We start from the raw sequence: 16,910 nt of genomic DNA on the forward strand, positions 1-16,910 counted from the left end.
TTAAAAATTCTAAATTATAGTTTTATTTGTATTTAAAAATACATTGGAAATTCTGCATATTCCCATGATCAACCTTATTTTCAATGCACATTACTTAAATTTTGATGACATGGTTGGTTCTGACAAGTCCTTTTTCAAGCTGAACACCAAAATAGGGAAACTCCTGTAGATTTCCATGGGACCTGTTCCCATTGATGTATACTGCTTCCTTACTCATGGTGATAGATGGCTTTCATCAGTCTTTTATCACCTGAACAGTCTTCCGACCATAATGATAGTAACTGTAAGCTGATGCAGCTGTGGTGAAAGCTGTAAAACACCTTTTATGGAAGAAAAGAAATAAAATTTAGTTGTCAAGTCTAAAAAACAGTAACAATGGGAATCATAATGAATACATGCAAAAGATCTATTTAAAAAGCAGAAAGGCTGGGTGCAGTGGCTCATGCCTGTAATCCCAGCACTTTGGGAGGCCAAGGCGAACGGATCACGAGGTCAGGAGATAAGAGACCATCCTGGCTAACACGGTGAAACCCCATCTCTACTAAAAAAATACAAAAAATTAGCTGGGCGTGGTGGCGGGCGCCTCTAGTCTCAGCTACATGGGAGGCTGATGCAGGAGAATGGCGTGAACCGGGAGGCGGAGCCTGCAGTCAGCCAAGATGTGCCACTGCACTCCAGCCTGGGCAACAGAGCGAGACTCCGTCTAAAAAAAAAAAAAGTAAAAAGGGCTCTGTGGTGTAATTTTTCTTAACTACCAGAGTCTAAATACACTGCTTTTCTTTAAGACTTCATTTTAATTAGTAACGTCAAACAAACTTATTCTAGGTAATGAGCCCTACAAATAAATACTACTAGCTACTGTCATTTTTTACTCAGGCATCCTCCAGGTGTCTTACATTCTCATTTTATTCTTGCAACAAACTCATCCTCCAGAAGGGGGAAATGGAAGACCCGGGGAACCTGCTCAGGGCTTATCGAAGAACTATGTTTGAGCCTGACGTGGTTTCAACTCTAAAGCCCACATGCTCTTTCCACTGCTCCATGCTGCTCAGGGTACCAGACTCTATTTCCTGTAGCGTTTGAGAATTCTAAAGTTATCTGAGTAATTTTAAATCAATTTCAGCTTTCTTTACCAAATTACCCTTAACTGGATTCTCCTTGAAATGACATCAACTGACGCCCGTGGCATGCTGAATGCCCACAGCTAGGAGATTACTTTTTAGTGTACCCACACACTTCTGCTTTTATTAGGTGAGGCAGAATCAAGATTCCCTTTTGTTGGATCTTGAATCTGTTCATGCCACTTTGATATACTAAATTCATAAACCAATGAAATATATGTGTTAGAAAAATTGCTATTTCTAGCTGGACGCAGAGGCTTATGACTATAATCCTACCACTTTGGGAGGCTGAGGCAGGAGGATTGCTTGAAGCCAAGAGTTTGAGATCAGCTTGGGCAACATAGTGAGACCCTGTTTCTACAAAAAATAATACTATAAAAAATTAGTGTCTGGGTGCAGTGGCTCACACCTGTAATCCTAGCACTTTGAGGCCGAGGCAGGTGGATCAATTGAGGCCAGGAGTCCGAGACCAGCCTGACCAACATGGTGAAATCCTGCCTCTACTATATAAAAATTGGCCAGGTATGGTGGTGGGTACCTGTAATCCCAGCTACTCAGGAAGTTGAGGCAGGAGAATGACTTGAACCTGTGAGGTAGAGGTTGCAGTGAGCTGAGATCAGGCCATTGCACTCCAGCCCGGGCAACAGAGCAAGAACCCGTCTCAAAAAAAAAAGAAAAAAAAATTAATTAAATTAAAAAAACCAAAATAGCTAGGTGTGGTGGCATATGCCTGTAATCCCAGTTACTCGGGAGGCTGAAGTGGGAGGATCGCTTGAGGCCAGGAATTCAAGGTTACTGTTAGCTATGATCATGCCATTGCACTACAGCCTAGGTGACAGAGCAAGACCCTGTCTCCAAAAAAAAAAAAAATTTTTTTTTAAATTGCTGTTTCTGAAAACTACATTCGATGCTTTACAAAAGACTCAATAAAGGTGACTTGATTAAAAAAAAATACTGTCTCTGTTTTCATGGGTTCGTAGGGAAAAAAAGTACTGTCAAAATAAATAGGCAAGATGATTGTGAAAAGACTAGGGAAAAAATCTAAACAGTTCTTAAACTGCTTTGTAAATGTTTTAAGTTCTTGCATCACCTTAAAGAAGTAAAAAATGAAAATCAGAGAGGTTGTATTATGGATGTAGTTTATCCAAGAAAGAAAAAACTCCCACCGATGGACCTACGCTCAAAAAGTCTTCATCCTATATCAGAAGGTATAAGATGAATGGGGATAAATGTACACTTAACTATTTTAAATTAAAAAGTTTAGAGTAGTTGTCATTTTTTAAAAGCTTGCCTGGCTTAACTGACTGTGATTAGCCACCACTTTCTGGTCCGGACTGTACCAAGCAAGATAATTTTAATTCGAGTTAAAATTGTGCCAAAATATAATACTCCTATATCAATGTGACATGTTTTGAACTCTGAAAGCATGAATTTGACACACCTTTAAGATGATAAATAAGCAATTAGTATAATAAAATTCAAACTCCTTTCTCCAGTTTTCCCTCCTACAACACCCCTTTCAACAGGCTGGACTCAGCTTCCCTACCCTCTCTCCAACACTCTTTGTTTCTTGGCTTAGGCCCTGTCTTTCACCTAGTCGCCTCCTCTCAGTCTCTTCCTACACACAATCCACCTATACTTCACGCATCAAACACCACCTCCTCCCTGAAACTGTCCCTCTTATTCCTATGAAGTTATCTCTTCCTCCAAAACCTTAACACATTATCAGCACCTTTTATCCCTTTTAATTTGTATGAAAGCTAACTTCTACATCTCATACTTGGCAGGAAGCGCCTTAACAATGATATCAATCACAAAATATAGCCACAGCTTTATCCAGTCAGTGCTCAATAAATGCTGTAAGAACAAGGTCATTCTAGGGCTATCACAATACATCATTCTGTTGACATTCTAAGACAGTGATTCCAAATTTAGCTTACCACAGTATCTGAAGATAAATGCTGTCAGCATAGTTGAAAACTGGAGCTGCCAAAGAAGCTGCCACCAAGATTAACTGGACTGCTGTATTTACCTAAATAAAAAAAGAGAAAGTTCTAAGTGAACAGTGCTAACTGGATCCTATTTCAAGCGTTCAAGACAAAAGCACAGCCCATCACACTATAACATGACATACCCTCAGCATGCTTGCGGTTCATCTACACTACCCCTGTCCAAGAAGCTTGCATTCACAGGTGAGCACACACAAAAGGGTCAACCTCACTAACTGACCCATCTGTCTGCACAGCTGCCCTTAAGAGTGAGAGTAATGACAACTGTCAGAAAATACCACTACCTTGAATTCCCACAGCAACTCAAAAATGTTACAAAATAATTTGCCTTTTTTCCAACTGCCCATTAAAATAGAATATGAAAATAACTAGGCTACCTCCTCATGGGTAAAAGAGTAAGGAGTTAGGTGACTTGCCTGCAGTCACAGCAGACAACAGAACCAAAGCTGCAACCTAGATTTCCTAGGGCCTTATCTGATGTTCCCTTCTTGCCTACCTGTCAAACCTTGTGAGGTTAGAAAATTAAAATGCACTCATCTCAGGACAGATGCAGTGGTTCATGCCTGCAATCCAACACTTTTGGAGGCTGAGGCAGAAGGACTACTTGAGCCCAGGAGTTCAAGACCAGCTAGTTAAAAACCAGTCAAGCATGGTGGCGTGCACCTGTACTCTCAGCTACTTGGGAGGCTGATGTGGGAGGATATTTTGAGCCTGGGAAGTCAAGGCTGCAGTGAGCTATGCTTGCACCACTGCGCTCAAGGCTGGGCGGACACAGCAAGACCCTATTTCAAAGAAAAAGCACTCATCTCCATAAAAGAACCTCTCTAAAGGAGGAAATGAGTAGGCTTCCCTACACTAAAAGACAGCACTGGGGAGAAAAGAAAATAGAACAAGAAACACACCGGACACTCCCTCTATCATCATGAGAAGCACTCCATGGAAGAGTCTGTAAAGTATGAAAAAGGGAGTGAAGCAGACAAGCACCTCTGTTCTATCACCCGTTCTCCAGCCAAATGACACTTCATTTTAAAAAATAAATAATAGCCGGGCACAGTGGCTCACGCCTGTAATCCCAGCACTTTGGGAGGCCGAGGTGGGTGGATCACCTGAGGTCAGGAATTTGAGACCAGCCTGACCAACATGGTGAAACCCCATCTCTACTAAAGAATACAAAAAAATTAGCTGGGCGTGGTGGTGCATGCCTGTAATCGCAGCTACTTGGGAGACTGAGGCAGGGGAATTGCTTGAACCCAGGAGGTGGAGACTGCAGTGAGCTGAGATCGCATCACTGCCTCCAGCCTGGGCAACAAGAGCAAAAAATCCATCTTAAAAATAAAATAAAATAAAATAAAAAATAAATAAATTTTATCTGAAGGACTTCCTATAAGTATAAGGGTTTAAGGCACTTGTCCCTGTACCTCTTTAAGCCACTTTCCATGTAGTACTACACTCAAATTGCCATACAATATAAACACAAGTCACTTGAAGCCAAACAAACAAACAAAAAACAACAACAAAAAAACCCAAATCCTATGCATGTAGGTAAAAGTCCACCCCTGGGAGTTCTGTATAAAAGCCACCACCCTTCTCTCCCAAAAAGGATGGGCATTCTTAACCTGTTAAATCCTTGACATTAAACATGGGACAAAAGAATGAACTGAGAAAACTTATCAAAACTACTAGAAAAACAAATATGGTTTGAGAGGCATTAACAGTATCCTTTTTGTGTGCAGACTGGCATATACTTACTGCCCTGAATGCTCAGGAAAACAGAATGGACAACTAAGAGCAGCAGCTGTTTATCAGTGAACAAAACTTTTTCCTACTTTCCTATGCCTTTCCACTTAACTGTCAATCCTGAAAATGAACGGCCATTTGGTGTTTTCACCACAGGGAGGAAGGGAGTGAAACCACAAGGGACTCTTCATAATCTGTGAAACTCAATCAAGAAGCAATTACAGCTAAGCTTGGTGGCTCATTCCTGTAATCCCAATAATTTGGGAGCCCAAGGCAGGAGGACCGCTTGAAGCCAGGAGTTCCATACCAGCCTGGGCAACAAAGTAAGACCTTGTCTCAAAAGAAAAAAAGGAACAATTACATTTCAATTCCCTTTCCCTGAACAGTGGCCCAATTACCTCATTCAGAGCTTAAACTCTCAGACCACCAACTCAAGGCACAACATGTAAAGGATGATCCAAAAAACATGGAGGATAAAAGAACTGGGTTAAAGTTGCCTGCCTAACGCCACTCTCTAGCCTCTATACTCTATGCATTTAAATCTGTCTCATTTTCAGCTGTTCTTGACTGAGGTTTATATCCCATATAATAAAAATTTACAAAGGGATAACTTAAAAGAACATTGCATTCTCTTACCTTGCTGATGAATGTTGGTTTTAACCTAGCTGTGGCATAGCAAGGATTGAAATACTTGGCAAGTGTTCGCTGGCAGAGGACCAAAAAAGATAAAGTAATTAATTTATTGTTTAAAATAGACATTTTTATTTAAAATAGGCATTTTGTTATTATAGTCAGGTAACAACATAATTTTAAAAATCATACATTCAATATATACTGAAAACTGAGTGTTAAAAAATTTATAGATTTCTCAATTGCTGTAAAATTCAAACACAATACCTATAAAGTTGCTTTATAAAATTTTACTAAACTCAAAATTCCCTTATTCACTATTTTTTTTGAATTAAAAAATAAAATGAACAAAATACTGCTCTATTTTCAGTAGACTGGGAGCCAAAAGAGGTTAACTGCCACACGTCTGTGCTCAAATATTTATAGAGCTCATGAATAAATATGCAAACAAATCGTTCCATGTTCATACAACTGTGATTTTTAAAACCAATTCTAGACTATCCATGGTAGAGGTTAGACAATATGTCTCAGACCTATGTGAAACACCTTTAAAGAATTTGCTTCTAGGGATATGGGCTGGCTAGTCTGGGTTTCACGTGCCATCAATTGAAAAGAGGTTGACTTTAAAAAATGTCTTTTTGTTTTTTCCTTAAATCACAAACAATGCTAAAATAATACTTTTTGGAAACAAACTCACTGGTGTTGGAAGAGTTCGGTATCTGACATAAAAAACAGCAGCAATCAACATTACATCTCTCGAAATGATCATATAAGTAAGCGGAACTGAAAATCAAACATAAAATAATTTTAACTGGGATTCTGAAAATTACTAACATGTATTATGAATATAATAACATGTCATTCAGCCTTACCACAAACTGCTGTTTTCACAAATAGTTTTACAATGAACATCTATTGATGGTTTAGGGTTCCCTATAGCAAACTACTGATTTTTATATTCTTCTTTAACCCGGCCTCAAAACAAAGTGAAGTACAGACTATAGCTTTGAAGTCTGTATCTGCGTTTCAGTATGCCAATCTTCTCATCTGATTATGCTTTTTTCTTGCATGTTTTTAAGCTATTGGTCTGAAGTTGTCAGCATCAGCTCTACTCAGCACTCTCTCCTCTTTTGCTACTTCTTAGCTCTGTACATTTGAAAAAAAGATCACCATACTCAGAATTACATGGAAAGAGATGATAAAGGGGTGGCGAAGGATGTGGGAGGCCTCAAACTCTTCTGGAATCTCAGGAGCTTTGATTGCTTGTTCTGCATTTTAGACTATTCTCTGAAGAGTAAAATTTGCTGTTATGTGCAACTAGTAGAGAAACAGAATTTTTTTTGTGTTTTTTTTTGTTTTGTTTTGTTTTTGACAGGGCCTTGCTTTGTTGCCTAGGCTGGAGTGCAGTGGCACAGTAATGACTCACTGCCTAGCCTTGACCTCCTGGGCTCAAGGCAATCCTCTCACCTCACCCTCCCAAGTAGCTGGGAACACAAGTACATGCCACCATGCCTAATTTTTTTTTTTTTTTTTGGTAGAGAAGGGATTTCATCATGTTATCCCAGCTGGTCTAAAACTCCTGAGTTCAAGCGATCTGCCCGCCTCAGCCTCCCAAAATGCAAGGATTACATGCATGAGCCACCGTGCCCAGCCTGAAATATTTTATACTTATCCAGTCAGTTCCTTCCCAGGGATTGCTGTTTTTCTCCTTGCCCATTCAATGAATTCAACTTGTCAATAGTTACGTCATCATTCCTCAGATTTTACACTATGGTCCCAGAGCCATAGCCAATAGAAGGATATTTTCAAACAAATACCTAAGGAACTCCTATTTCCTTATTGAATGGGAATGAGATGGCAAAGAACTTGCTTCACATTATATCCTTCTGCACCACAGAAAGTTTTTAACTGTGAATATATCTTTTATAAGAAAAAAATTATTATTATTATTTATTTTATTTTATTTTTTGAGATGGAGTCTCGCTCTGTCACCCAGGCTGGAGTGCAGTGGCCGGATCTCAGCTCACTGCAAGCTCCGCCTCCCGGGTTTATGCCATTCTCCTGCCTCAGCCTCCCGAGTAGCTGGGACTACAGGCACCAACCACCTCGCCCGGCTAGTTTTTTGTATTTTTTAGTAGAGACGGGGTTTCACCATGTTATCCAGGATGGTCTCGATCTCCTGACCTCGTGATCCACCCGTCTTGGCCTCCCAAAGTGCTGGGATTACAGGCTTGAGCCACCGCGCCCGGCCAAAAATTATTATTTTTAAAAAGGGGGGAAAAAAAAACCCTGAGTTCACTCGGTTCAAACATTATTCAAACTATTTCAAATGAATAAAGATAAAAATAAAAAGGATCATGAATATCTCTTCCGTAATACTTTCAAACAAATCTTTTATGAATTATTGGAGGCTGTACTTATGGTCCTCTCCAGTTTTGACATTCAACTGGCTCTGAAATTTGAAGAAAATCTCTAATTAATTACAGATTTAAAATTTAAATCTCTGCTGGTTATAGCTATGATGTAAGTGTTGATCCTTGGCTGAGTCCTTGATGGATAACACTATTCCAAAGAAAAAGTGCTTATCCACTCAAGTCATAGCATTTGGAGCAAACAAGATATGGCTATATGAGCCAAGCATGAAAACAGTAAGTTGTAATTTTTAGGAACATTTTTGTACCTGTAAAACAAACTTTTCTGTAGCAATCATTAGCTGACAAAATCTAACAACAATCATACTTTTAAAATGCAGCAAACCTGTGCGGTGGCTCACGCCTGTAATCCCAGCACTTTGGAAGGCCGAGGCAGGCAGATCACATGAGGTCAGAAGTTCGAGACCAACCTGACCAACATGGAGAAACCCTATCTCTACTAAAAATACACAATTAGCCAGGCATAGTGGCGCATGCCTGTAATCCCAGTTACTCAGGAGTCTGAGGCAGGAGAATCACTTGAACCCAGGAGGCGGAGGGTGCAGCGAGCCAAGATCGCGCCACTGCACTCCAGCCTGGGCAACAAGAGCGAAACTCCATCTCAAAAAAAAAAGAAAAAACACAAAAAGCAGCAAATCCATGCAAATTAAAATCTATGTATGCATGGAAGAACATGCAAGATTGCATTCAACCAGGAATGTAGGCCTATGGAATTCAGACTATGCTTGGGGCAGCACATTAGGGTTCCAACCCAACAGTGTGACCTAACAATTAGCATCTCTGGACTCAGTTTACCACCTGTAACCATCTGGTAGGGGAAAGAGCTATTAAAAAAAAATAAAAAAAAAAAAACCAAGGGTTCCCCAAACTGACTGCCCATCCAAAAGTCACCTTGAGAGAGTTCAGTAAAAGCCCAGATGAAAGCTCTCTTCCGGGTGAAAGCTCTCCTCTGGGTGACTCCTATGCACAGCAAGGCTAGAACATTTCTGCACCAGATGGTCTCGAAGGCCTCAGCCAACTGAAAGACACGGGCTCCTACTGTAGTTAAAAAATTTTATCCTATTTCCTGGCTTTCCCTCTGGGCCTCCTCTTCTCTTCTACAGTTAAAACAGCTTTTATTTTGCCTACTAGAGTAAGAAAGTGATGGGTAGGACAGTGTAAAATGTGTCAAGGATTTCTCCAGGTTTTTTCTCCCTACTTGCTAACTCTGAAACACAGGTAATATTTGCAACGATATTTCCAGTGTCTGTAAGTAAAATGTTATTAGAACACATTCTATACTCACTAATTCAAATATTTTCTGTGGCTGCTTTCACACTACAACAGCAGAGCTGAGCAGCTGTGACAGAGATCACACAGCCCACAAAGCCAGACATCATGGTCAAGTTTTATTAGCATTAAAGGGAAATATTTCATAAAATCGTTTACATATTAAAAATAGTTAACATCTACACCATAGGTTTTTACAGTGAAAACAGTAAATTTAACAGAATATTCTAGAAATTGACTTAAGCCAGAAATAATAATTTAACATATGGTAAACCAGAAACAATATAATAATACAAAAATGTGGCAGAACAAATACACACAGACCTAAGTTCAGTGGACATAAATCTAAGTAGAAATTAACTTGGATTTGCCTTCCACTCTCTAATCCACATATAAGCCAAAGAATTTGTTTTCATCCTTCTCCCCCTCCCAAAAAAGACCAAAAAGAAGAGCAGAATGATTTATTATTCTAGCAAAAAAGGAAAGCAAAAAGTTTCTTGACCTCCAATCCTGCAGAAGATATTTCTTACTCTTAGAGAAACAAAGGTATTAAAATGAAGGTAGATGTGACTTTTAAAAAATGCAGCATAAAAGTAGGAACATGCAAGACTGCATATATGCATCATTCTACTTTCCAAAACTCTCCTAAAATGACAGTAAAGAAATGAAAGGATATAAAAACACAAAGAGAATGAGTAGAGGAGACAGATTTCAAAGTTTTAACCAAGCTTATTAGTATTATTACTAATAATAATGGGAAGAGCTGAAACCTAAGTTCTTCAGAAAGCAATTCCCACGAGAAGCAACTCCACAAGAGAAACTCAAGAAGTCCATATAAAGAGCAGTCAGATCCCTGGGCCTTCCCTAACACCTTACTGCTAGGGCTGTGGCTCCCGGTGGCTAAGAGTGATTTTTACATTTTTTAATGGTTGGGGGGAAAAAAGGCAGAAGACCAGTATTTCAAGACACATGAAAATGCTATGAAATTCAATTTCCAGGCTGGGCGGGGTGGCTCACGCCTATAATCCTAGCACTTTGGGAGGCTGAGACAGGCAGATCACTTGAGGCCATGAGTTTAAGACCAGCCTGGCCAACGTGGCAAAACTCCATCTCTACTAAAAACACAAAAATTAGCTGGGCCTCGTGGTGCATGCCTGTAATCCCAGCTACTCAGGAGGTTGAAGCACGAGAATCACTTCTTGAAAGTGACTGGGAGGCAGAGGTTATAGTGAGCCAAGATTGTGCCACTGCATTCCAGCCTAAGTGATAGAGTGAGACCCTGTCTAAAAAACAAACAAACAAAAAACAAAAACAAACAAAAAAACAGGCATGGTGGCCCATGTAATCCCAGCACTTTGGGAGGCCGAGGCGGGTGAATCACCTGAGGTCGGGAGTTCGAGACCAGCCTGGTCAACATGGTAAAACCCCCGCCTCTACTAAAAATATAAACAATTAGCCGGGCATGGTGGTGGGTGGCTGTAATCCCAGGTACTCGCAAGAATGAAGCAGGAGAATCACTTGAACCTGGGAGGCGGGGGTTGCAGTGAGCTGAGATAGCGCCACTGCACACCAGCCTAGGCGACAGAGCGAGACTCCGTCTCAAAAATAAATAAATAAAATAAAATCAATTTCCAGTGTCCATATGTAAAATTTTATTGGAATACATTCACATTCACTCATCTATATATTTTCTATGGCTGCTTTCACGCTACAATAGCAAAGCTGAGTGGTTGTGACAGATCACATTATATTTATTATCTGGTCCTTTGCAGGAAAAGTTACCAACCCCCACTCCACGTTACCCTCCGAACCAAGGGGCACTGGAGTGCAGTAGGGATCAAGCGAAGGTCTACATACTGAACAACGAGACCCCAGCCTCCTCCCACAGCTTAGCTCCCAAAACCCTGGTGGGAAGGCCTTTATAATTCCCAAGCAGCAGGTAGAGAGCTAGGATCTACAGAATAGGCTTAAAGATACTGAGAATTCAGGCCCTGCACCCCAGTGCCTACTGAGCTCCCAATGAACTTTTCATGCCTCATTCAAATATAAGTTAGCAGCCAAGGATCACCACACATTTCAATAAAGTCTCCACCATAAAAGAGAGGCCAAAAGAAACAAAAAATAGAATCTGAAGGAAAGAAACCCAAAACAGAGGTTTTTTGAAAAATAAATAAATAAATAAATACAAGTATACCTCAGAGATATTGAAGGCTCTGTTCCAGACCACCGCAACAAAGCTAATACTGCAGTAAAGTGAGTCGCACGAATTTTTCAGTTTCCCAGTGCACATGAAAGTTATGTCTACACTACAATCCATTTTGTGTACGGTAGTAGCACTGTCTAAATACACACACACACACACACACACACACAAACACATACACCTTAATTTAAAAATACTTTACTGCTAAATCATCTGAGCTAATGATCATCTGAGCCTTTAACGAGTCATAATCTTTTTGCTAGTAGAGGGTCTTACCTCAACGTTGACAGCTGCTGACTGATCAGAGTGGTGGTTGCTGAAGGCTGGGGTGGCTGTGGCAATTTCTTAAAATAAGACAACAATCAAGTTTGCCACATACATTGAGTCTGCCTTTCACAAAAGATTTCTCTGTACCATGCAATGCTATTTGATAGCATTTTACCCACAGAACTTCCTTTAAAATTGAAGTTAAGGCCGGGCGCAGTGGCTCACGCCTATAATCCCAGCACTTTGGGAGGCCAAGGAGGGTGGATCACAAGCTCAGGAGATCAAGACCATCCTGGCTAACATCGTGAAATCCCGTCTCTACTAAAAATACAAAAAAATTAGCTGGGCATCGTGGTGGGCGCCTGTAGTCCCAGGCACTCGGGAGGCTGAGGCAGGAGAATTGCATGAACCTGGGAGGCGGAGCTTGCAGTGAGCCGAGATCATGCCACTGCACTCCAGCCTGGGCGACAGAGCAAGATTCCGTCTCAAAAAAAAAAGTTGAAGTTAATTCTCCCAAGTCCTGCAGCAGCCTTATCCACTAAGTCTGTGTAATATTTTAAATCCTTTGTTGTCATTTCAACAGTGTTCACAACATCTTCACCAGGAGTATATTTCATCTCTAGAAACCTCTTTGTTTAAGAAGCAACTCAGGAAATTTTTATCATGAGATTGCAGCAATTCACTCATCCTCAGGCTCCACTTCTAATTCTGGCTATCTTGCTATTTCTACCACATCTGCAGCGACTTCCTCCACTAGTCTTGAACCCCTCAAATCATCCATGTGGGTTGGAATCAACTTCTTCCAAAAATCCAGTTAATGGTGATATTTTGACTTTCTCCCGTGAATCATCAATATTCTTAATGGCATGTAGAATGGTGAATCCTTTCTAGAAGGTTTTCAATTTACTTTGCCCAGATCCATCAGAGGAATCACTATCTATGGCACCTATAGCCTTGGGGAACGTATTTCTTAAATAATAAGACTTGAAAGTCAAAATAACAAGGACTGAAGAATGGATGTGTCAGTAGGTATGAAAATAACATTAATTTTCTTGTTTATCTCCATCAGAGCTCTTGGGTGACCAGGTGTGTTGTCAATGAGCAGTAACATTTTAAACTGAATCTTTTTTTTCTGAGCAGTAGGTCTCAACTGTAGGCTTAAAATATTCAGTACATCATGTTGTAAACAGACGTGCTGTCATTCATGCTTTGCTATTCCATTTCTAGAGCACAGGCAGAGTAGATTTAGCATAATGCTTAAGGGCCCTACCATATTCAGAATGATAATGAGCACTGGCTTCAACTTAAACTCACTGGCTTCACTGGCCTCTAGCAAGAGAATCAGCCTGTTCTTTGAAGCCCATGCACTGACCTCTCTCTAGCTATGAAAGCTTTAGATGGCATCTTCTTCCAATAGAAGGGTGTTTTGTCTCCATTGAAAATCTGTTGTTTATTGTATCCACCCTCATCATTAGCCAGCTTTTCTGGATAACTTGCTGCAGCTTCCCCACTAGTGCTTGCTGCTTCACCTTGCACTTCCATGTTATGGAGATGGCTTTTTTCCTTAAACTGCACAAACCAAGGTCAGCTAGCTTCCAACTTTTCTGCTGCAACTTCTTCACCTCTCTGTGCCTTCACAGAATTAAAGAGAGTTAGGGCCTTGATCTATTATAGATTAGGCTTTGGCTTAAGGGCATGTTTTGGCTGACTCGATCTTCTATTCAGACCATTCAGACTTTCTTTCCATAAGCAATAAGGCTGTTTTGCTTACTTAACATTTACGTGTTCACTGGAGTAACAATTTTAATTTCCTTCAAGAACTTTTCCTATGTATTCACAACTTGGCTAGCTATTTGGCACAAGAAGCCTAGCTTTCAGCCTCTCTCAGCTTTTGAAATGCCCTCCTCACTAAGCTTAATAATTTCTAGCTTTTGATTTAAAGTGAGAGGCATATAACTTCTTCCTTTCACATTGGAAGGTTATTAATTGGTCTAATCTCAATATTATTGTGTCTCAGAGAATAGGGAGGCCTGAGGAGAGGGAGAGAGACAGGGGACCCACAGATTGATGGAGCAGTCAGAACATACACAACATTAATTGATTGAGTTCACTCTTGATTAACAGGATTTTGGAAGAAGTTGATTCCAACCCTCATGGATGACTCTCATGGGTTCACTGCATCCCAAAGCAATTAGACAGTAACATCAGGGATCACTGACCACAGATCACCGTAATAGATTTAATAATGACAAAGTCCAGAATATTGGCAGAATTATTATAATGTGACAGAGACCAGGTGCTATGGGTCATGCCTGTAATCCCAGCATTGTGAAAGGCTGAGGTGGGAGGATCACTTAAGTCCAGGAGTTCGAGAGCAGCTTGGGCAACATAGGGAAACCCCATCTCTATAAAAAATTTAAAAATTAGCTGGGTGTGTGGTGGTGCACATCTGTAGTCTCAGCTACTCAAGAAACTGAGACAAGAGGATCCCTTGAGCCCAAGAGGTCAAGGCCGCAGTGAGGCATAATTATACCACTGCATTCCAGCCTGGGTGACAGAGCAAGACCCTGTCTCAGGAAAAAAAAAAAAAAGTGACAGAGAGGCAAAATGGGTACATATGTTAGAAAAATGGTGCTGATAGACTTGTGGACATAGGATTGCCAAACTCTGAATTTGTAAAAAATGTCATTTTGCAAAGTGCAATAAAGTGAAATGCAATAAAAATGAGGCATGCGCATGTATGTATAGACATCCTGAATGACAATCATCCATGATATAAGAACTTTTTTTTTTTTAAACCAAGACCGAGAATATGAACTCTTGAAAATTCAAAATGAGAGCCAAAAAAAGTCAACAGAAGGGGGGAATGGTAATGTTGGGGAATCTTTCAGAAGAAAAAAAAAAGACAAAGATTTTTAAAAGAAAATCTGAGAGAAAAGAATCAATCCATGAAGCTCAGTTATGATGGGGTGACAGTAGCCAAAGCCCAGAGCCCTCGAGGCTGGGCTCTGATAAACCATCTCCTTGCTTGCAGCTAGGATCTGAATGACTATTCCTACAGGGTTGGGAGAAAAGATGGCCCAAAGTAAAACAGGACTCCCAGGATTGTCTCATCACCTGGTGGTCTATGTGGTCCCAGACTGTTAGCATTCCTAGGCACCTGATAGAACAAAAAAATCTTCTCTGGTGAGTAATGCCATGTTCATAAGAATCAAATATTCCTCCAAATTATTTTTCAAAGAATGTATCTAAACAGAAAAAAATAAATAAATAATTAAAATACCATGAGTAAGAATCAACAGAAACAGTGGACAAATGAAAGAGACTACCAAAAGATGCAAGATTTTTGAATCACCAGAGTCTTTAAAAATAACTAAGCGTAGCATGTACAAGGGGATAAAAGTCAATATTGAAAACTTCAGCATGGAACTGAAAACCATGAAAGATGACTTAGCAAGTCCAAAAAAGAATAAAATAGGAGTTCTATAGTTAGAGAATACAATAGAAGTTAAGATTAAATAGCTTTGGCACGGCTAAAGAGAGGCAATGAAATGAAAAAATAGTAAACCTATTAGTACAGCCAGAATGGAGCTCAAAAAGATAAAATGAGCGAACACAGAAAAAACCACTGAGATGTAATGGATACAGAGAGAACGTCTAACATAGGTATATTGTGGCCCCAAAAGAAAAGAAAGAATACACAACAACATTTAAAGAGATTGTGGCTGAGAATTTTCTAGCACTAACTTCAATATATAATCCACAGACTTAGAAGTCCAATAAATCCCAAGCAGAATAAAAAAGAAACTTGTAACAAGAAATATTATTGTGAAACTGAGAAAAATAAAAGACAATCTTAAAAACAGCCACAAGAAAACAAAATTGCCTTCAAAAAAAGCAATACGGCCAGGTGCAGTGGCTCTTGCCTGTAATCAGAGCTCTTTGGAAGGCCAAGGTGGGTAGATTGCTTGAGCTCAAAAGTTCAAGACTAACCTGGGCAACAGGCGAAACTCCATCTCTAAAAACCATACAAAAATGAGATGGGCATGGTGGCACACACCTGTAGTCCCAGCTACTGAGGAGGCTGAGGTAGGAGGACTGCTTGAGCCCAGGAGGCAGAGAATGCAGTGAGCTAAGATCATACCACTGCACTCCAGCCTGGGTGACAGAGACCTTGCCTTGAAAAAAAAAAAAAAATGGATTAACAGCTGATTTCTTATTATCAACAATGGAAGAGGATGACTGAGCAATATCTTAAACATGCTAAGAAAAACTAATACCAACCTGGAATTCTATACACAACAAAAATATTCTTCAAGAATAAAGACACCGGGGGGGCGGAGCAAGATGGCCGAATAGGAACAGCTTCAGTCTCCATCTCCCAGCGCGAGCGACACAGAAGACCGGCGATTTCTGCATTTTCAACTGAGGTACTGGGGTCATCTCACTCGGGAGTGCCGGACAATCCGCGCGGGTCAGCTGCTGCAGCCCGACCAGCGAGAGCTGAAGCAGGGCGAGGCATCGCCTCACCTGGGAAGCGCGAGGGGGAAGGGAGTCCCTTTTCCTAGCCAGGGGAACTGAGACACACAACACCTGGAAAATCGGGTAACTCCCACCCCAATACTGCGCTGTAACACCGGCACACCGGAGATTGTATCCCACACCTGGCCGGGAGGGTCCCACGCCCACGGAGCCTCCCTCCTTGCTAACACAGCAGTCTGCGGCAATCTAACCGCAAGGCAGCAGCGAGGCTGGGGGAGGGGCGCCCGCCATCGCTGAGGCTTAAGTAGGTAAATAAAGCCGCTGGGAAGCTGGAACTGGGTGGAGCTCACAGCAGCTCAAGGAAACCTGCCTGTCTCTGTAGACTGCGCCTCTGGGGACAGGGCTCAGTTAAAGGAGCAGAAGCCTGTGAAACGCGAAGGACTCTGTCTGACAGCTTTGAAGAGAGCAGTGGATCTCTCAACACGGAGGTTGAGATCTGAGAAGGGGCAGTCTGCCTGCTCAAGTGGGTCACTGACCCCTGAGTAGCCTAACTGGGAGACATCCCCCACTAGGGGCAGTCTGACACCCCACACCTCACAGGGTGGAGTACACCCCTGAGAGGAAGCTTCCAAAGCAAGAATCAGACAGGTGCACTCGCTGTTCAGCAATATTCTATCTTCTGCAACCTCTGCTGCTGATACCCAGGCAAACAGGGTCTGGAGTGGACCTCAAGCAATCTCCAACAGACCTATAGCTGAGG

The 16,910-nt window shown here is 41.1% G+C and overlaps 1 protein-coding gene across 3 annotated transcripts in view; it reads right to left on the reverse strand.

Annotated features, from left to right (window-relative positions):
* The window catches only part of CRLS1 (cardiolipin synthase 1), a 39,214-nt gene continuing 22,304 nt past the window's right edge, over window positions 1-16,910 (reverse strand). For all 3 annotated transcript variants that reach the window (XM_023217874.1, XM_023217876.2, XM_023217875.2), the window contains 4 exons: window positions 6,195-6,280; window positions 5,504-5,572; window positions 3,062-3,153; window positions 1-320 (listed from right to left, as the gene is read on the reverse strand). In XM_023217874.1, coding sequence (XP_023073642.1) covers window positions 236-320; window positions 3,062-3,153; window positions 5,504-5,572; window positions 6,195-6,280 — 332 coding nt within the window. In that variant the 3' untranslated portion in view covers window positions 1-235. The remainder of the gene's footprint in view (window positions 321-3,061; window positions 3,154-5,503; window positions 5,573-6,194; window positions 6,281-16,910) is intronic.

The sequence above is a fragment of the Piliocolobus tephrosceles genome, chromosome 20, assembly GCF_002776525.5.
Source record: "Piliocolobus tephrosceles isolate RC106 chromosome 20, ASM277652v3, whole genome shotgun sequence".
Taxonomy (NCBI): domain Eukaryota; kingdom Metazoa; phylum Chordata; class Mammalia; order Primates; family Cercopithecidae; genus Piliocolobus; species Piliocolobus tephrosceles.